General features: G+C 41.8%; 1 protein-coding gene across 5 annotated transcripts; it reads left to right on the top strand.

The window, feature by feature from the left end:
• The first annotated feature begins 1948 nt into the window (after positions 1 to 1948).
• GYG1 (glycogenin 1) lies at positions 1949 to 17562 on the top strand. 5 transcript variants are annotated; one of them, XM_030029484.2, is made up of 8 exons: positions 2040 to 2167; positions 5664 to 5799; positions 7715 to 7889; positions 8331 to 8493; positions 12292 to 12418; positions 15600 to 15819; positions 16482 to 16532; positions 16761 to 17562. In XM_030029484.2, the coding sequence occupies exons 1-8, from the start codon at positions 2161 to 2163 to the stop codon at positions 16929 to 16931; spliced, it is 1050 nt and encodes a 349-aa protein (XP_029885344.1). In that variant the 5' UTR covers positions 2040 to 2160; the 3' UTR covers positions 16932 to 17562. The 5 variants fall into 5 exon arrangements, with proteins under 5 accessions (XP_029885342.1, XP_029885343.1, XP_029885344.1 ...); XM_030029482.2 differs by lacking the exon at positions 5664 to 5799 and having other exon boundaries at positions 1949 to 2167; XM_030029486.1 differs by lacking the exon at positions 16482 to 16532 and having other exon boundaries at positions 16765 to 16956.
• The last annotated feature ends 3347 nt before the right edge of the window (positions 17563 to 20909 follow it).

A 20909-nucleotide genomic window follows, 5' to 3' on the forward strand; every position in this document is an offset into this window, starting at 1 on the left:
GTAAGCAATTTGATTTTAAAACAGGTCTACAAAAGTTGTCTCAGCTCAAACATCATTTCCTATACTGGGGAAATTTGGAGGTGGGATGCTCTTTGTTCATCAGTTTGCATTTGAGGGTTTGTTTATTTTTTAAATCCTTTCATGACAAACCCCATTTGCCATTTCAGGTTAGAAAGGAATCCCTTTCCTAGAATACTTTCCTCAGCTTACTCTGGTGAAAAAGCAGGTATAGGTCATTATCTTGAGGAAGGTAGTGGACTGCAGAAAATGACCTGGGGGTACTGGTGGACACCAAGTTGAACACGAGCCAGCAATGTGCCCTTACTGCAAAGAAGGTGAATGATATCCTGGGCTGCATTTTAGGCAAAGCATTGCCAGCAGGTCGAGGGAGGTTATCCTTCCCCTCTGCTCAGCACTGGTGAGGCCACACCTGGAGCGCTGTGTCCAGTGCTGGCCTCCCCAGTACAAGAGAGACATGGGCATACTGGAGGGAGTCAACAAAGGGCCACAAGGATGATGAAGGGACAAGAAAGCCTCTCTCCTATGAGGAGAGGCTGAGAGAGCTGGGGCTGTTCAGCCTGGGGAAGAAAAGGCTCAGGGGGATCTCATCAATGGATGTAAACACCTGCCAGGAGGGTGCAAAGAGCACAGAGCCAGGCTCTTCCCAGTGGTGCCCAGCGACAGGACCAGAGGCGATGGGCACACGCTGGTACACAGGAGGTTCCCTCTGAACATCAGGAAACACTTTTTCACTGTGAGGGGGACCGAGCCCTGGCACAGGCTGCCCGGGGAGGTGGTGGAGTCTCCATCCTTGGAGGTATTCAAAAGCCACCTGGACATGGTCCTGGGCAACCAGCTCTGGGTGACCCTGCTTGAACAGGGGGGGTTGGACCCGATGACCTCCAGAGATCCCTTCCAGCCTCAACCAGCCTGCGATTCTGTGATTCTTTGGACCAACTCATCTCTTCAGTTAGGGTATCTTGTATATCTATACCCTTCACTATTTGTCATCATCTTTAATTGCTTAGTTTTGACTAGTAGGTAGAGAGTCATGTGCGTAACAAAGGGCCAGTATTAGAGTCTTAGTACTCATAATGCTTGCAAAGGTGATAGAGAAGAGCACAAGAAACTTATCAGCACCCTTCCTATATTCCTGAAAAGGTACAGCTTAAATATTTTCAAGGACTGAAATCAAGCCTTAAAGAAAATACCTAAATATGGGCATACCTCCTCATCTCACCAGCTAACACACACTCCCGGCAGTGCCAAGCATAGCCAACAGTACTAGTTACACTATCTTGATGGAGGGATGACGGCGTAAGCCTTCAAACGACGGCACTTGCCTCACACCTCTTCTAGGGCCCCTCCTGCCACCCCGCAGCGCCCTGCGGTGATCACCACCAAACCACCCGTGACGCCACATGCGCCAACAGCTGCGTTTCAAAGCCTGGCAGCGATCCCAACCGCGCGTGCAGCTGCCTGCATCCGGCCCAAGGCGTGCCTCATGGGAACGCCATCCTCAGCTGCCATTTTGCGGCAGCATCGCGGACGGCTCACCGGCGGCCATGCAACCCTAACGCGGCCGCAGGACCGGGGGTGTCTGGCACGTGTGCGTACTGTAAACGCGCTCCCCGCAGCTGCTTTGGGCCAGGCGCGGTTTCACTCCTTCTTCCTGCGGGGCTCGGCGGTCACAGGAGCAACGCGCTCTCCTGTGCCACCGGCGCTGCCAGCCGGAGCCACGGCGTCCCGACGAGGGCTCCTACCCTCCCTCCGCGCCGTGGAGCATCCCCAGGCTCGGCGTGGCCGAGGCGGCGCCGGCGTGGGTAGGAGGCCCTCACGGCGCGGCCCCGGCCCCGGCCCCGGCCCCGGCCCCGGCCCCCGCCTCCGCGCCCCGGCCCGGCCCGGCGGCCGCCACCGCCCAGCCCCGCGCCCCCTGCGCGGGCCCACCCATGGCCGAAGGAGGGATGACGTGCCACCGCCGCCGGGGACCATGGCGGAGACCCCGCCCCGCGGCGACGCGGGGATTCCTCAGGGCGGGGCCTCCGCCCCCGGCCAAAGACGTGCGCCGCGTGGCCCCGCCCCTATATAAGGGGCGGCCTTCACGCAGCCCCTGGAGCGCGGCCGCCGCCTCTGCTTCAGCCGTTCCGCGGAGTTGGCACCATGGCAGGTCAGTGCGCGCGGCCGCACCTCCCCGCGGGGGCCCAGCGCGCGCGCCGCGGCTCGCCAGGGCTGCAGGCGGCGCGGGCCGTGCCGGCGGAGCCACCGGGCGCGTTCTGGGAGCGGCGCGGGGCGGGCCGCGGCCGCGCCTATTTTTAGGCAGCGGTCCCTGCCAGCCGCGCGCTCCGGGGGGCGGGCCGCCGCCGCGGCCGGTGGGGGCTGGGGCTGCCCGCGGCGGGGTGGGGGGTGGGGGGGGGGAGAGGCTCGGCTCGGAGGCGTCCGGCTGGGCGAGAGGACCCTGGCCGTTCAGCCGCGCTGCGCGGCCGCCTGCCCCGTGCCTGGCCCGGGGCCGTGCCCCCTAACGGGAGGGATGTGGCCAGCGCGGCGGAGGGCAGGGGGGTCCGCGGAGGCCCCTGTAGGGCCGCAGCGGATCGCGGGAGAAAAGCTAGCCCTCTCCTGGCACGCTACGGAGAGCCTGTAGTTCCTGTGCATTTTGATGCTTTACAACGGGCCGTTCCTTACCACCTCTCCGAGCGTGCCTGGCTCTTTTCTTCCGGACACCACCCCCCCCACCCGATTCTTACCATACCTGAAGCTGTCAGCGGAGTCGGTTTCACTTTCAGATCTGGAAGGTTGCAGGAAGTCTGGTGCTCTGCCTCCCGATGCACGTCTTGATTAGATGCTGCTGCCTCTTTAGGACTCCTGTACCCCCCCAAAAACGATGCACGTCTTGATTAGATGTTGCTGCCTCTTTAGGACTCCTGTACCCCCTCAAAAACGATGCATGTCTTGATTAGATGCTGCTGCCTCTTTAGGACTCCTGTAACCCCCCCCCCCCCAAAAAAATCGGATGTACCTAACTTGGAGAACAGGGGAACTGGCAGACACTTGTGAACTCTGGCTATGCCTATGAAAATGCTTCCAGAGGACGTTTTAAAATACTGGGGCGAGCACTCTAGCCCCCTCCTGCATGCTGTCAGGTGGAAGATTGCTCCTAGCTCAGACTTCCAGAATGCTCTTGGCTGGCTGTGTAAGGGCTAGTGCAAAGACTTGCATACAGATACTATAGCCTATGAACTGGGCAGCCAAAGATGTCTCTGAAGGAGCTTGGTTTTGCCTGGATAAATCAATTATGAAGACGTGCAACTGTCTCGCATTCTCTGTGTTTTTGCAGCCACACTATTACTAATAGTTCAGTATGTTTCAGGCATAACAGTGACTGCTGTGTGAACGTAACCTACTGTGGAGGAAATGTTTACAGAGAATGGAGAAGGGGGAGAGGATGGGAAAGGAGACCCACACAACTGAAATACTGGTGGTTTAGGTAAAATGGACTGGTCTCTTACAGATGTAACTTCCATATTAAGCAGCAGCTGGTCTTGCCCAAACTGTAGTAGGGACTCATGCATAACGTGTCTGAACGTACTTGTGAATGTACTTTAGAGAAGGTATGAAATAGAAGATAGTTTATGCAAAACTTTAGAAAGCTGTACTGACTTGGATGCTCTCTCTGCAAGTTGCCCGTGTCCTCTACCTGTCAAGCGGTCATAAAGTTTCCTACTGCAGTTGGGATGTAATAGGGGCCTTCTTAGCCTTTGCTCCGTCATTAAATTGACTCTATTTCTCCAAGACCTTTGTGTGTGAATAATCAGTTTCAGTAAGATGAGGAGACATGGTAGGAGTATACCTGCTAACAAGTCAATGAAAAGACTAAGTCTTTCAATGGCAAGGTCACTTCAAGAATTAAGTCTTATACTGCTGGAAAAAAAACCCCCACAACATTCAGATGAATGTTGGGGACAATCCCACTTTGTCTACACTTGATTTTTAGTGAGCTGTCTGTCAGCATAAGAGTGGCGGACTCCTATATTGAGTAGTTGAGGAGTAACATGCAAATTAAGTAATGAAAAATGCTGCCCTATTAGGAGGGTGTTCTTACCACTTAAAATGCTACACACTTGCCAATTGTAAAGCTTCAAAGAAACAGAAAATTGTCCTGTAGATTTGCTGAATTATATGAACTATTACAAATTGGTAGCTAAAGTGAACTGAAAAAAACCCCAACTTTATTCCTGTCATTGTAGAAGCTTTTTTGAACTTTGTAATTGACCACTATAATGTAAATCCCTTGGGACTAGTTGGTTTTGCTGCTAAGCAAAATAGAAGGTTTTGTAGCTGGTCTGTACAGCTTGCAAACCAGGTTTGCAGAGCTTATAGACAATTACGGTACATGACTTTCTGTCATCAACTGTTAAGATGGTATTAAGTTAAAAAGATATTGATGATGACTGTCTCATGGGCTGAGGAGTTAGACCAAACAACAATCTCTCTGAAAGTAGAGCAGTCAGTATTTTAATCTTACGACTACACTTGGTGGTAAGCCTTTAAGTGTCCAGAACACTCACTCTCAATCCTCATCTAACCTAGTTAACTTGTGTAAAGAAAAGAAATCATAGTTGCTAAAATAAATTTGAACGTGAAAATCTACTCTTGAAATTCTTAGGAAGAAACTATTTTGTTGATGATATCAAAAATGGTTTGTATAAAAGCACACTTCTTTATAAAGAAAGCACTGTATCTTGGAAAGGAGTACTATGTGATGATAGTTAAGAGTTGTCTACATGATGATAGTTAACAGTGAACTGAAGAAGTTTAAAGTTACTTGTTTGCTTTTGTCAGTCCTACCCTGGCAGTTTAAAACAACGTGACAATTGAAAGAATGCAAAGCTTGTATTATATGGCCTCAATAAGCAGTGTACAGCGAAGTGATCCATCTTAATCTATTTTTAAGATACAGCTGGAGCGGAAGATTGTAGTAACAATCCAACCTTACCTCTTTTTGCTTGAAGAGCAAAAACTGTTGCTTCAAGTCTTAAACTGCTTCTCATATTACTTCTCATATTATCTTGCATTCTTCTGATAGAGCTGCAACCATGGGTTGCAGAACAACTCATCTGCAAAATCCTGATCTAGCAAAACTTAATACTGTTGTCCAAGATCTAATTCAATGCTTACTTTCATTTGAAAATGAAATGTAAGTTTTATACTGCCCTAGCTTGAGGGTTGAGAGCTGAACCCAGAGTAACTGCAAAGCTCTACCAACTTTAGACCAAATGTAAGCCCACTGACTCCCAATACTTCTAGCTTTAAAATAGTATATTAATGGCCAAAATAAGGCTCTTTAGACCTTTTGGATTATCTCTAACATTTGGCATGACTTATTTAACCTGTGGGCAAACTGGCACTGGTTTTCTCTTGCAACAGTCTTGATTTTGTTGTTTTTCTTTTTACTGCATTTTGCCATGTGTCAAGTTACTAATAGCAAGTATAGCTATGCAAGTATAATCTGCTTCACTCAGCCATGTAGGTAGGCCCAATATGCAGAGTTAAAGGGCACATCTTGGAGGTCTCACAGCATGATTACCTAATGATACTAGGTTTCTAGTATATCTGTCTCAGAATAAAGTAGTGGATCATGCTAACTTGACCAAGTTCATTTCTTCCAGACCAGTCTTTTGTGACTCTAGCCACAAATGACTCCTATGTGAAAGGAGCACTGGTACTTGGTTCATCCTTGCAACAGTACAGAACAACAAGGAAGCTGACTGCACTCATAACTCCTCAGGTCTCAGATCTTATGAGGTAAGGTCACTTATGTACTTCAAACTGCCACAGTTCCTGCTGATGTGAAGGTTGAAAAATGGAAGTTAAATTCCTTAATAGTAACCTTCCAAAACTCTGGAAGCTTAACAGCTAAGCTTAGCAGAATTCAACTTATACTATCTGGAATTCTGTAAGTTCTTCAAACATGAAACTGTTGTTTTTTTTTTCTCCCCCCCCCCCCCCCCCCCTTCTTCCATATGATGAGTTAACAAATACTCTGTAGTTAGAGCACTAAACTGTGACTTGATACTGATATTTCAACTGGATCTTTGCTCTTTCATAGTCCTGCTTAGAACTGTCCAACAATACAATATTGCCTGTGTGTTCATTAGTGCTGTGTGTATGCATGTGGAGGTGGGAGTAGGGGATTATTGGTATTTATTTGTCTGGCAGAAGCATTCCCAATTGAGATAATGTAATAGAAGCTCTCTTGAAATCTAGCAGACACTTCAAATCAAATTTCATCATGAGAGAAGAAAATGAGCAGAACTAAAGTAGCACCAAGTATGTCAAATCAGCAGATCAACAGAGGCATCTAATGAGGCCACTGCAGTACAACAAATGAAATTAACAGGCAACTGCTTCCTACAGCCTCTCTAGAATAGTCTCAGTATGGAGTGGACTGGGTGCTCTTTCCGCATGTAAGAGGAGGGTAAAAAAACAAGTAACTTAATAGCTACATGAACTACAGATGATAGGTCAAGATTCTTTACATGGGGAAGTTCTTCTGAAAAGATGTCTCAATTTATAGAGGCAGTAGAGAAGTGGCTCAATAATAGAGTGACTTTTCTTGGAGTCTCTTGGCAGCTAAATGGCCTTAACATAAAGATGTTACATATAGGAACATCCATTCTAGCCTATTAGGTCAGTGTGCTCTTTTAAGATGAATCATAAATGTGCTTATGTGCTAGTGTAAGTCAGCTAGTACTACACCCTTAGACCAGTGATACCTGCCTACCTAGTGGTGTAACTGGAGCTTGCATTTCTCACTCTGTATCCACTAACGAGGTATGCCTTAAGTTCAGAAGCAACTGTCCATACCAAACTGTCAGTATAAAGACAGCCTTGCAAGGCAGAGTTCTAAAACCCGTTTACAAACTCTGTGGCTCAAATTGTACTGATAACTGGTGAGCATTCAAGATACACTGTAGAACAGTGAGGCTTCACAGATGCTTCATATTTTAAGCAGCATGAACTCCTTAACCTCTCTTGAACTAATGGTAGTGCTTTGCTGATGGTAAAGCAAAGGTTGGATATCTGCCACAAAATTTAACTACACTGTCTGAAAGTCTCTCACCCTTAGGTGAACATGATTCTGGGTCAAAACACTGCTGTACCCACAGCTATGATTAAGTAAGTCTTTAAAAATTCATGGGATAAAGAAAGTTTTAGCAAGTGGGTCTAGTCAGATGGCTTTAACAGTCACAAATCCAGAACAGTGTTGTCATAACTATCGCATAAACTTCTGTTTCAGCTGTTTAGGATTCAGCTACTGTCCTGCTCAAGCTACTCTAACAGCTTACCATTTCTTAATTGCCTGCTCAAAGTAGACTTGCCAGAAATCAGAGTCTGGCTGGAAAAAAAGCTGTGTGGAAAGGTTGTACTACGTAACCATGACCTACTGGACTTGGTAGCAATGCCAACTAAAGCCCTGTTTGTGGAAGAAAAACCCAAGCAAACTTCTTTGTTCCACAAAATGATGCCCATTACAAACTAGAAACCTTGAGGCAGACAGGTGTGCTTGTGCATTCCAACACATGCAGTCAACTCTTACTGATGGCATAAGAAATACTGCCAGGTTTGCTGTTATTCCATTTCCCTTTATGGAATCTGTCAGCGGTCTGGTGCTGGAATAACCATAGAACTAAATCTTGGCAATTGAATCTTTCTCCAGGAGAGTGCTGGAAAAAGTCTTTGATGAAGTCATATTGGTAAACGTCTTGGATAGTGGGGATTCAGCACACTTGGCGTTAATGAAAAGACCTGAGCTGGGTGTCACACTAACAAAGCTTCACTGCTGGGAACTGACGCAGTTTTCAAAATGTGTTTTCATGGATGCAGACACAATGGTAAGTGGTTATGTCCCATGGTACTTCTTAATGACATGGTATGGGGGTTGTTGGATTTTTTTTCTGTGGGTTGTTCTCGGTTTGTTTGGGTTTTTTGGGGGGGAAGAGGGGTTGGTGTTGTGGGTTGTTTATGTGGTTTTGGTGGTGTGTGTGGTTTGGTGGTTTTGTTTTTTTTTTTTTTTAAGAGGAGGGGTAATAGAGGCCTTCTTACTGTTTGGACTAGCAACTCTAAAAATGTATGTACCTTTTTTTATCTGAATCAATTGTAACGTAGTCTGTGGGGACTATCTCCATAAAGTATTTTCTTCCGTAAGACAAGAGCACTGATATGAGAACTTTCTTTCGTGTCTTAAGGTGGATGTCAAAATCCATTTAAACGTGGTACCCCAATTCCTAACCTAAAAACCAGAAAACAATTTTTTTACCCCCCTTTACAACTAGGTTTTGTCAAATATCGATGAGCTTTTTGAGAGAGAAGAGCTGTCTGCAGCACCAGACCCAGGCTGGCCTGACTGTTTTAATTCTGGAGTTTTTGTTTACCGACCTTCCATTGAAACATACAATCAGCTGTTACAGTTTGCCACAGAGAAAGGCAGCTTTGATGGTATGTATTAATTTGTATTTCAATATAAGTTAGACCAAAATAGTAATAGTGGTTGGGATGGCACAGTAACTACTTACGTGTCATGGGGACTCTGTGCGATAGAATTCTGAACTCAGTGTAACTACACAAAAATTAGAACCTTCTCACAACAGAGGCTATCATTACAATATGTAGTAAAACTACTTTTTTCAGACTTCATGAAATAAAAAACCTAAGAGTTTGGCCTCCAAACTAGCAGCTGTAAGCATTAGCAATGTAAAAATCATGTAACAAGAAATCTTAAGATGCAGCAAGCACAGTGCATACATTAGCAAATGAAACTGCAGTACTATGCTTCATGCACTCCTAATGATCAAGGCTTGAATGTTCTATGCCAACTCAAGTTGCTGTGGAAAAAACAGTACCAATCAACTTGAGTGCAGATTCAGAGAAACAAACATTTAAAGATGCAACTGTGTCTTCATATGCTTTGTGATAGCTTCCTGTCATTATAGGGTGGTGACTGTCTTTTTCCCAATATCAAGTGCATGTAGCCTTGGCTGCTTCCCACTATAGGCCACTGTGCCAGATTTAAGCTTGAGAAGCCAAGTTCTGCTGTCCTGTAAGTGTCCTAAATCTATTACTATTGCAGTAAACGCACATGTTGCTTGAAGACTGCTATAGTTAAAGGCTTCTGAATGACTGTCGCCGTCTCCTGTCACCAAGTTTCGTTATGTAACTACTGTGGTACAAAACCAAAGTCTAACTGAAAAAGCTACAGAGAACTACATAAGACCATAAAACGGAAGTCTTAATAGAAGGCAATTAGCCAGCCTGTTGACTTACCTTTCAGTACTTTGTAAAAAGTAAAAATTCTAGATGTTACTCCTAGTCTGCAGAATAATCCCTGTTACTGTGTGGACTCCTATGTGTGGCCTCCTAAAGAACATTAGTTGCAGTTGGATGCTTAATGCTACCATATGAATGAACTCTAGTGAAAATGAGTACTGCAATGTAATGAAGGGTCTGTCTGTACCTTGCTACTGACAAGGTAGCAGTTGGTAGCTCTTGGGAGTGCTCTCAAATATTGGTTGTAAACTGATCACCAGCTATGGCAAAAGCTGTAGCACTGTACTGAATTGTTGCATTAAAAAAACCCCAACAAACACCCAAAAACCAAACAAAAAACCCGCAAACAAACCCACATCTTTGTGCAAACTGACTGTTGAGTAGCTCCAGGAACATGAGACTTGCCGATTGTCTCCTCTGAGCTTTGTGCTCAACTGCTAGCAGACCCCATGTTCTAGGCCTAAGGCCTTTGTTCTTTAAAAGAATAGAACTGCTTCCACAATATACTTTCTGACTTCCTCAGGGTCCTAAATATGAAGCAATTGTTGCAGCTTTTAACAGCAAAAATGGTGTGTTAATGGTTTAAAATTTATTCAGTTTTTATTAAATGGTAGTGCTGATCTGAGTAATGAGACCATGGAGACTTACACTACCTGTGTAAGCTGCTGCTGAGCTCATGAACTCAGTGGAGAGAAAGGGGATTTAAACTTAAATTGATCTAGACAGTAATAAAAGTTCATAGGAAATTTTATAAGAGAAACACCTGTGAAGGGTCACTGCCCTTAACAGGACACAGGGATGCAAACTTAACAAGCTACTAAGCTATGCATAATTGAAGTCAAGCTCTAAGCACCCCATCTGCAGTAGTAGTAACTAGGCAATGCAAGACTTTGCAGAGTATTTCATGTTTATAACAACAGACAGATGCCTCCTATGTAATGCTATTGTCCAGAAACGGTAGAGTGATGGCTTCTTATGTAGACAACTACTTTGTCTGTTTGAACTTCACCTTTCTAGATAATGAGGAATATGTCATGCAATAATTCTAGATACCAACTAAAAGTAGTGGAGGGGGGAAAAAAAAAGTTTGGTTTAAAAAAAAAAAACAACAAACAAACCTGGTAGTACTGATACTTTAAGAACATTGCTATTGCTTCAACAATCCTCTGGCTCTTTAGCCTGGGATCTAAAATCTTTGCTTTTACATATAAAGATATAATGCAGCAAGACTGTATCTGTGGATATGTTGCTAATGTAACTACTGCCTGATTCTTTCACCTTATGTCTAAGGTCCAGTTTATACAAGACTACTGTTGAAGTCTGAACTAGGACAGCTAAATGCCACTTTCAGTGGCTGCTTTGGCACAAATGCATGCAATCTGAAAAAAAGCCAAGTATGTGAAACAATCTGAGTGAGTGAGTGTCCTCTAGAATAAGTTAAATACACTGTTGCTTCCCCTTCAGTGATGAGCTATCTGTTCTGAGAGGGCATCCCAGACTTCCTTCTCTCCTAGATGATCTTACTGTTAACATACCAATTCTTAACGCAATGTTAAGTTAGAGGTTAAAATGAAACATAGCCGAGTAAAGACCAGGGGACTTGTCTGGTTTCTTTGACTCTGTTCTCTTGAACAGTTGATGGGCACAACTTCTTAAAAAGTGCTTTCCTTCCTTTATGGGTTGAGAGGCAAGTCAGAGGTTTGAAATTACTGGACTTGAGTCTCTTCTAGGCAATTCCTCACTCTGCAATCTGTATGTATGCTTTAACAGGGTACTTAGAATTTGTATTTGTCAGTGTACTGTCTGTACATCTAAGTTTATGCTCAGGGTCTAGATAATGCAGTTGCAAAAAGCATATTCTGCTTAAACAGCAGTGAGGGTGTAAACCTTAGTACTGCCCTAAATCTAATCATAGGCCAATAAAAAGACCTTTCCTGAGTCAGCAGAGACTGAATGCTTTAGAAAATTAAAGACTAAAATAAAACATTGTCTCTTTTTCTAAGCTATCCGTTTACCTACTCTTTAGCAATGCTACTTGTGAATGCAGTTACGTTTTGCAGATGACAAAGTTAAGGGACTCCCTTCAATCTCCTTCATAAGAGGAACTATTAGCACTTAAAGACTAAGTGTATTCACTGCAATAAAGAATGAATGGATATAAATAAGTAGCTTTTACTTCTCAGTAGCTGCTTATAAACTAGTCTGCTTTGGGCCAGCGGGTTGTTGGGTTTGGTGGTTGGTTTTTTTTTTTTAGCTATTCTACTACTGACATACCAAACAACTTCAGACTCATTTGACCTCATTACAACCTCTACTTGCAAACTTAAGAGGTGATCCCTCCCAACACAGTACGTCTGGCCATAACTTAGATTGTTATCCTCACTTAGGGCTTAGTCAGCAGCTTTTTAGTACAGAACTAGGAATGCCTACTGCCTGTTAAGGGATTTGATGAAGCTTTACTAGCATTGTCACCAAGACTGAATGTGCTTTCCTTATCAGATCACAGTGTAGGTAGATGCATCCAGGACTGCAGGTCTAACAGACTATTGATACCCTAACTCTGTTGTTCAGATGTTGGTCATACATCTGTAAGCATAAGTAATAAAACTAATAGTTGGCACTTGATCTTCCGAGCTACAGCTTTCCTGAAGCTGAACAGTGCTTAATTGTCAAGTCCTGTTTTTTGCTGCCTTATACAGCTTGAACTTAAGCTGTAAAAGAAAATGAATGGCAGGGTTTGAGAGCAGCTTGCTATTTTTTAGCAAAAGTAACCCCACACATACTACCTCTTTCATTCTGTGCACTTTTTGGATTTTCAAAGGGTTGTTCACAAATAGAACTCTAGTGCTCTGTGCCAAACTCCTACTGGACATGACAACTGCATTACCGGCTCTTAATTAGTGAAGTGATTGAAAAAGATCCTGAAACAGCTACCTGATGCTTGTAGCCTATTAATGCTTTCTCTTTCAGGTGCAGATCAGGGGTTATTAAACACCTTCTTCAGCAGCTGGGCAACAACAGACATGAGCAAACATCTACCATTTATTTATAATTTGAGCAGCACTTCTGTATATTCCTACCTTCCAGCATTTAAAGCGTAAGTTCAAAACTCTAAGAAGACTTTCAGAGCTTATGTAAACTAATTTCTTGTAACAGAATGAACAGGCAGAATGTGAACTTACACAGTTTTTCTAAAGGGAGACCTAAAAGAAAGTATAATAGTTTCTTCTCAAAAAAAAAAAAGTTGAATTAATACTAGTTAAATGAATCATCTCATGATAAATGCAGAAAGCTGTATCTGTAGCTTAAACCACTCATCCCTGGTGGTAACCCTGAAGCTGATTTAGAGTAAGCACATTTGACAGGTCACTTGCAAAAGGGAGAACCACTCCTCCAGTATGGGATACTGTCTATTACAGCTCTAACCAAAGGCAGTAGTTCTTGAATCAGCTCTTGAATGGGCTTGAGCTGAACTCCAGCATGTCACTGGTGGTATTGTTCCCACCTAGATAATTTGCCCTTTCCTCACTCAAATTACTTAGATTATTTAACAAACAGTAGTTACAGTTCATCTAATCAACCTGTACCATTCAAATAAACATGGTGAACAAAGGCTTGTATAAAGCTAGAATTTTCTCCCAACAGTCTTTCTAGATCTCAGACAGTTCCTTAAGTAATACCAAGATGGAACAAAGACTACAGCCAACCACCATACCATTGTGTGTTTCCTGTGTAAGGAAAACAACTGTATCCTCCCTAGCTAGCAGTATTAGATTTGGCATGTGAGTAAACCATATGTCAGCAGCAGGGTCACTCAAAGTGTTATAATAAACACAGGAGGAAGCAGGGTAAGCTGAAATGTTACACAGAAACTCTTATTCATTAAGAGTGGCAAAAGCTGGTGGCGGGGGAGGGAAGTACCAATTGCATAAAAAAAAAATCTGATCTCTGAATGACATCAGGTTACTAGTGTCTAAAGCAGCAGCTAGCATAAGCAGGACTGTTGCTGGCTCAAGATCAAACTATGTTGTCTTGTGATCAGAATACCATTTGAAATCCTGTCATGCTAAATGTGGAACACTTATTTAAAGAAATATATGCAAGCCTAAGAATGACTAAGTAGTTAGATAGCATTTGATAAGCTAGCATCTATTGTAAAGTATGTCCTCTTTCCATGGCTGGCTGGTTGTTAGTCACATGACCTTAAATTTACTAATCACCTTGTTGCCACAAAAGACTAATTGCGTCTGGGGGCTCCTGACAAAAATTTCATTTAACTGACTGAATCAATTGCCTAACTGAATTCAGCAGACCTTCAAAAGTAGAATGCTGGAAGTGCAGGCCTTTTAAGTAGAATGCCCAGCTCAATAGGTGGAACAATTTCGCTTGGTTAGATTAGCAGCTACACTCCTAATAATCAGCAGTTGGAATGAAGTGAAATTTAAACCTACTGACATCAATAGCTAAGTTTTTTGCAGCTTTGTACAGCGAGACTAGATTTCACAGCAGTCTCAGTAATCCTTTTTCCAAAGGAAAATGCCAATTCATGACAAATGCTCTCTAACTTCAAAACATTGATGAAGGACTTTTCTGGGAAATGGGGAAAGACAGATTAGTTGCTGAGGCCAGTGTGGACATAAAGCTTCCTAACAGTTGAGCTTAAATGTCAAAAGAAAGTATTGCAGATCTAGAAAACAGATACTGAAAACATTGTAGAAGGTTGGCATCTGTGAACTGTTGTACAGGTCTTAAGCGGACAGAATACTAAGAATACACTTCTCCACTTGCAGCAAGTGTAACATAACACTTCTTAGGCATTCTCTAGCTTAAATAGCCTTGATTTTTAAACAATGACAAGTTTCCTCAGAACAGCAGCAGCCTGAGGTGAACAAAACTCAGGCTGTTAAGTAGTACTGTGACAGCTAATAAAACTAAGGTAGTCCTCTTATGCCAAATCTTGACATACAGAGTTTAAAGTTAAAGCCCAGGAACTGACCTCTTAAGGATAGATTTTTTTTTTCTTGCAATTAGTGCAAATACTTGACCTTGTTTCACACATGCATAAGTTTTTTTTCATTCTGCAGTAAGATTGGTTGTGTTTGAAACACTGAATGTGAATATTGAGATACAGTCAAGGGTCTTAAAATAGTACAACCCCCCCACCCAAATGCACACTGCCTTGTTTTGAATATTCTGAAGTTTTTGAAACATACCTGCATTGTCTCCATATGTAAAACTTAAACATCTGAGTCCTGGTCAAAATGGCCGGAGTGTGCTTAACAAATTATTAGAGAAACTAGTTTGGCATTATTATCCATTTTAATCATATTATGTTGAGAAGAAATCCTAATGTGATACAAACTGAACTAGGTGAGACAGTCCCTGTTACTAGGGAGACTGGTATTGCTTGTTCACAAAATTGACTCAAGCTGAACTCTAGTTCTAGAACCATAAAAGAATAGAATGCACGCTGTCTCTTTTAGTGTTCTTTACATCAAAAGGGGTGCATCTCATCTACACTCTTAATGCAAAAGAACATACTGGTAGCATTTGGGACAAAGCTAGAAGCCCACACTGAAAACGGGGTTAAAATAGTTTTTAAAAGAAACAAAAAAACCCACCACCACAAAACCCACCCATGGGTAAACTGAGGTTATTTAAAAAATAATGGTTGGTTGTCTAGCAAGACCCTGCTGCACCAAGATAAGAAGTCCTCTGAAATTACCTAGGCTATACAAAGCTGTTATTTTGCAGGGACACAGTCTTCCTGCACCAGGGCCTTCCAATGATCCTTTTCTATAGGGCTGTAAACTGAAAGGGTAACTCTAACACTGACCCTTCTCTACATAATGCTTGTAATGCCTAACTATCTGGATCACTGACTTTGGAGTAGAATCTTTTTCACTTTTAAAACCAGTTCCGATTGCAACGGCTGCTTGAGACTGCTCTCTCCTGAGCTATGGACATCACTCTACCTAAAGACTTGAGTTGGCTGTAAGTACTTAAATAGCCCAGACCATTAGGTTTTGGCTGTATTCTGACTAGTGTAATGTAGAATTCAGTTTGCATTTTTTCTGTTGTATAAGCGATGCTTTCAGTCCCAGTAGGCAATGGCAGTTTGATCATTTAGTGTTTAGCCTCCTAAATATATTCATATTTCTGTTTTCTGGACACCTACAGAAACTGCAGGTTAAAAAAAAAATTATGCCTGCCAGTCAAAACTCTTGTTTTCTAGACACCTGCACAAACTGTGGGTTCTAACTTTTTCTGTCCAACAGGTTTGGTGCAAATACTAAAGTGGTGCATTTCCTGGGAAGCACAAAGCCATGGAACTACACATATGACTCCAGAACAAAAAGCATAAAAGGCAACATGGACGACCCTAAAATAGTTCACCCAGAATTCCTCAAGATGTGGTGGGATACCTATACAGCTAATGTTTTACCATTACTAGAACAGCATGGAATTGTCAAAGAAATTACTACAGGTGTAAACATGGTATGTGCTTTAATATTCTTGTACAAACTACCTAAGTATGGATGACAGGTTCTCTACAATTCCACCGATTTCCTTTCCCTCTGTCCAACTCAAAGCATGGATGTGGTTTAGTTTGTGGGATGCAAGGTTTTTTGGTTTTGTTCTTTTAAGCTTGGAATAAATAATACTACAGAAGGGAAGCATGCTATAGTGGTCTTGAAGGTAGCTGTCTGCTTGCCTAAACCAAACTATGTAAGTAGCTAATAATGCACCAGAAATTACACTGTAGCAACTTCTTTAATATATACAGGGAAGGGCCCCAACTCTTAATCTGTTGCAGCTAATAAGGTTCTCAAGCAGAAGAACCCCAGTTCAGCATGCAATATGTACATACAGATCTTGCATGGTGAAACAAATCTAGGTAAGCCTAGGATAAGTAGAGAATGCATGCTTACGTAGACTGGCAGTGATGAATCCCAATACCTATCAAAGCCAAAGTAATACTTCTGACTCTAGCTCTCATTCACAGAGTTCCGTAGCTTGCATCTGACTGCAGACTTCATAGTCTTAGCTTAGTGCATGGGCCAGTTTAAGTTCTCAACCTTTCTAAGACCAAAGTTACTGATCTCTTAAGATGTGCTTTCTCTTGTTAATCTTACATCTTTCTAACAAACTATTTGCAGCTATCGGGCTTGGTCTATACTCTGGCTTTCTCTTGTGGCTTCTGTAGAGAGGTATGAAGAACTTAAACTTTACCTTTTTTTTTTTTCCCCTTTTCTCCCTGCTAACTTCTGTAACTCTGCTTTGTTACTTTGCTAGGAAAGCTGCACAATCCCTGCCCACTGGCAATGCTTGCTGCTGTGCATGAGACTATCATCTACTTCATTATCCCATTCTATAGCCTGTTGCTCACTTCAGCTATGCAAAGTATTTCTGTATTTTTACTCTGCCTTTCCTTTTAGGCAGAGATTACAGAGGGAGTGTCCCACATATCAATATCAGCACCATCACCAGCATTACCAACTGTATCTTCAGAAGAACGCAAGGAACGGTGGGAACAGGGCCAAGCTGACTATATGGGAGTGGATTCCTTTGACAACATCAAGAAGAAACTTGATACCTACCTTCAGTAGAAATGCCTGTCTCAAACAGTGGTGATGCAAGGACTTGTTCCAGAACTAACAGCTAGAAAGGTGTAGATGGTGGTCAGTTACACTTGCTAGTAGCTTGATGAAAAACTTCTTGGCTGAAGGCCGCTGCAGTGCTACAGATGAAGAATGAGCAAAAGCTAGGAAGCAGAATTCCTTGGGCCACCTATAACTGCCCAATTTCCCATTCTCCCTACTAGATAAAACCAGGTATTTTCAGCTTAAATTTTCTTCTGTTGTGATCAATTGGCTCAACATATTCCTTGAAACTGGGTTTGTTACCTCACCTCATTAAGGTGATTAGCATTGATTCCTTTGCTTGCTGTTTTAGATGTAAAATCTAATTCATGGGATTGCTCATACACTAGAGTGGTAGCCATTCTGCTTTACCATAAATGTTTTAATGACACTGGGATACATACAGATGTAACAGTAATAGCACTGCTTTGCTCTTCCAGTCACAATTGCACTGAAGTTTTGACCAGGTTCTTACGCACAGTGCCTACAGCATGGCAGAATGCATTTTTCAGTTCTGTATACTATGGGACTAGTAAACTGAGTTTTATCTGTTACTTGCAATGTTGCACTTGATACAAAAATAAAAAGTTGTCATGCATTTCTGGCTTCCCTAAACTCTTGAGCAATTAAAAAAAAGGGAGCTCTGAAGCAGTCTAACTAAAATATTCAACAGGTATAACCCTTACGCTTTGCTAATGCTACTCTACCTGTCATTAGCAAATGTCCAGCTTTTAGTTCTGTAATTATTTACAGAGTATATAGTCATTTGCCAGGGAGCTGTTTAGGGCCAATCACCTTATTAGCTTGCCCTAAGTATAGGACAGGGCAGTGGAGGAAGTACCTGCTGAAGCTACTCACATAAGCAACATGGAGCTTGGGAAGAAGGAGTCTTTCTTTTGGTGACTAAAGAAACATCATCCCTAATGTAAAATAAACAATCAACAAGCTCACCATTTGCTGGTAAAGCAGAAGATGTAATCTGGGTATGAGAGTTAGTTTGTTTTAAGTCGTTTTAACTATTTAATTGCTCTAAGATTCCTTGGTCACTATTTAGCAAAAATGCTAAAGATGAGGTCCAAAACAAAGTAGCTTGTAGCTATTTAAAAGTACCTAACATCTGAAGTCTCAGTTGTAACTAGCCCTTTCCTGTGTGGGTTTTTCTTTTGCTGTGTTGGTTTTTTTTAACAGATAAATTTGAAGTTGTGTGAAAGCAGGAGGGATTACTAGTTACAATGTATAGTGACAAAAGTATACTTTATCCAACAAGTACAAATATTGGAGTTTGCATACTCATAAAATACTCTATGGAAAATGGTAAAATACTCTTGAAGACAGCTAAACAGTCTTAGTTTTGCTCCCCTTGTCTGTATTTGTACTAGAGAATAAGCACGTTACTTCTTTTTAAGCTTAGTTGGAAAGAACTGAAAGTGTAAAAGCATAAGACTATACCAACCTGAAATTTTGGTTTAGTATGTAAGTTTTGTTACTTTAATACAAGAAGATGAGGAAAGATGCTGAATAAGATGAAAACCTGCATGTTTTGGGTTAACAAATATAGTTAGTAAAGAAAGAACACCTATAAAACCATTCTGTCCTAGCCTCTGTGACTCATACTATGGTCAAGTGTTTACCCACAGCCTCAGGAAAGTGAAAGGTATGATATCTCTACCAAACTCTATGCAGCTTATTTTCAATAAAACGACCTTTATGTCATTATCTGCCACTATTTCCTTCATGACTACTGCAGGCAGCATTTGCAGAAAAAGAGATCCCTTTTTATCCCATGTAATATTATCACTTGATACATCAAATAATTTTCTGCTCTAAACTGTAGGTATTCAAACCAGTAACTGAATTAAAGCACTATACTCAAAACATCCTTATTCAAAAGTCATAGCCCTGCTTAGATTGCAACTCAAGTATTGGAACTCATTTGCCTTTAAAAAGCATGTAATCGAAGGTGTTCCTTAGATGCTGACAACTCAGAGCAAGTCTTAAAACTCTTTTTTTCCATTTATATCTTTATGGGGGGGGGTAAAAAAACCCCAGAATGATAGACTACTAACTCAGTCTTTGGAATTAAAAATGTTACAGTCATAACTCAAAAGCTCATTTCTAGAACGTGCTACAGAACATACCATTAGAACTCCAAGGAAGAGAATACCAAGAGCCAAACACTACTTACGGATCATGAAAAGCAGAAAGAAACCCCAAGCAACCAGAACACTGTGGCTTTTAACCACCTGAGTAACCGAACAGCTCCATCAAATCAGACAGGACTTTTCTGCTCTCAGCTTTGACCTTTAACTGTTCTCTCAGATACATTAATGGCTTTCTTGTAGAAGACCTTAACTAGCCATACAGCTTAGTACTAACTCCAGTAAGTTTTTATTTGGCTTTGGAACATGGAAACCATCATCTAGTAGAGGAAAAGTGATACTAGTAATTGTTTTCATAATCATAACTCAGCCACTCTGCAAAATATCAGTGTATTTTAACACAAGTAATGATGTAGCTTGACTAAGCATTGAAACAGGTCTTTTCCTCATGGAATTTTAACTTGGAAAATGGAAAGAATGATACAAAGCCAAATCTATCATTCATAATCAAGAATTATTTCTCCATCTTATCTCTAAACATCAGAACCTGAACCACAAAAACCCAAAGAAAGTCTAATTTACATAAAGTCTATACCAAAAAAAAAAAAAAAATTTCTATCAGGCATAGCTCTGTTTTCTTGTTCTTTTGTCAACTTACCAATGACAGCCAGTTACTGGGGTTCACGCTGTCTTCAGTCATTCATGTCTTTTTAATTCCTTCTCTAACAGACTTAAAGCACTTGTCTCTATAGCTAAGATGCTGGCTTCCCAAAAACTGCATCAGCTTGTTAGGTTACATATTTTGAATTCCTTTCTCACTCCTTCCATTGGCTCACTGTTTCTCCAAATATCAGACATCTTCCCTTTATTTCTCAGTCCTTTTCCATTTCCTATGTTTGCAATTCATCTTATAATCAGCTAGCTGGTATTCTAAGACAGAAGAAAAGTTGAAAGGCATTAGAAGCAAATCAGATTCCATTTCTCTGCTGCCAAATACACTTCCTGAATCTAAACACAGAATCTAAATGGGACCTAAACATAGCAATCTCTGCCTCCCATTTGAAGTTTGAGCGTTACAGGGAAGGCAGCATCACCGAAGACCAGAATCAAATGGAAAGAGATAGAAGGAACAGACAAGAATATTCAAGTAATATTCAGCTGAGATTCTTCAGTGCTATTTATCACTTTGCAGTACATGAACACAAGTAGTTTACCAAATTCTTCCTCTATAAATCAAGGTGCATGAAGATCAGCATTCCATTAAGACATATGCATGGGACTGGAAAACCACTTAGTGGAAGAAAACTGTTAGAAAGCTGGCAGCTATTAAAATAATATGTTTTGTTTATTTTGCAAGGGCTGATTCACTGACAAGTGAGTGGGTCATTCTACTTTGCATATAGCACAGCTGTATTGTTCAAAGTGTGTACAGAAATTAGAAAGCACATTATCAATACAAGCCTACGATTCTAGCATTTTATGCAAATCACAAAACCTTTACTTCTTTAAAAAAAAAATAAAAGAAAAAATCAGTAGAATTCTGTTTAAGGGAAGTAAAATATTAAAAGAAAGTGTTTTACAAATTTAAGTACTTCATTTTTACTAGCTCCTGGGAAGTAATCAACAGAGGAACTCCCTGGTGCACCCATGTATTATTCAGAAATAGTAAAAAAATGTTTTAAAATTTTGAATTAAATACCATCTTTGAACATAGTCTGCAAAAGTAAGAATTCCTTATGAAGTGATCACTGAGGACCTATTCTGAAACAAACAGCCCAGATGATCTGTTTGGTTATCAGGAAACGTTGAGATTGAAATATGAAGCCAATTAATTTCTTAAGGGTTT

The sequence above is a fragment of the Aquila chrysaetos genome, chromosome 10, assembly GCF_900496995.4.
Source record: "Aquila chrysaetos chrysaetos chromosome 10, bAquChr1.4, whole genome shotgun sequence".
Taxonomy (NCBI): Eukaryota; Metazoa; Chordata; class Aves; order Accipitriformes; family Accipitridae; genus Aquila; species Aquila chrysaetos.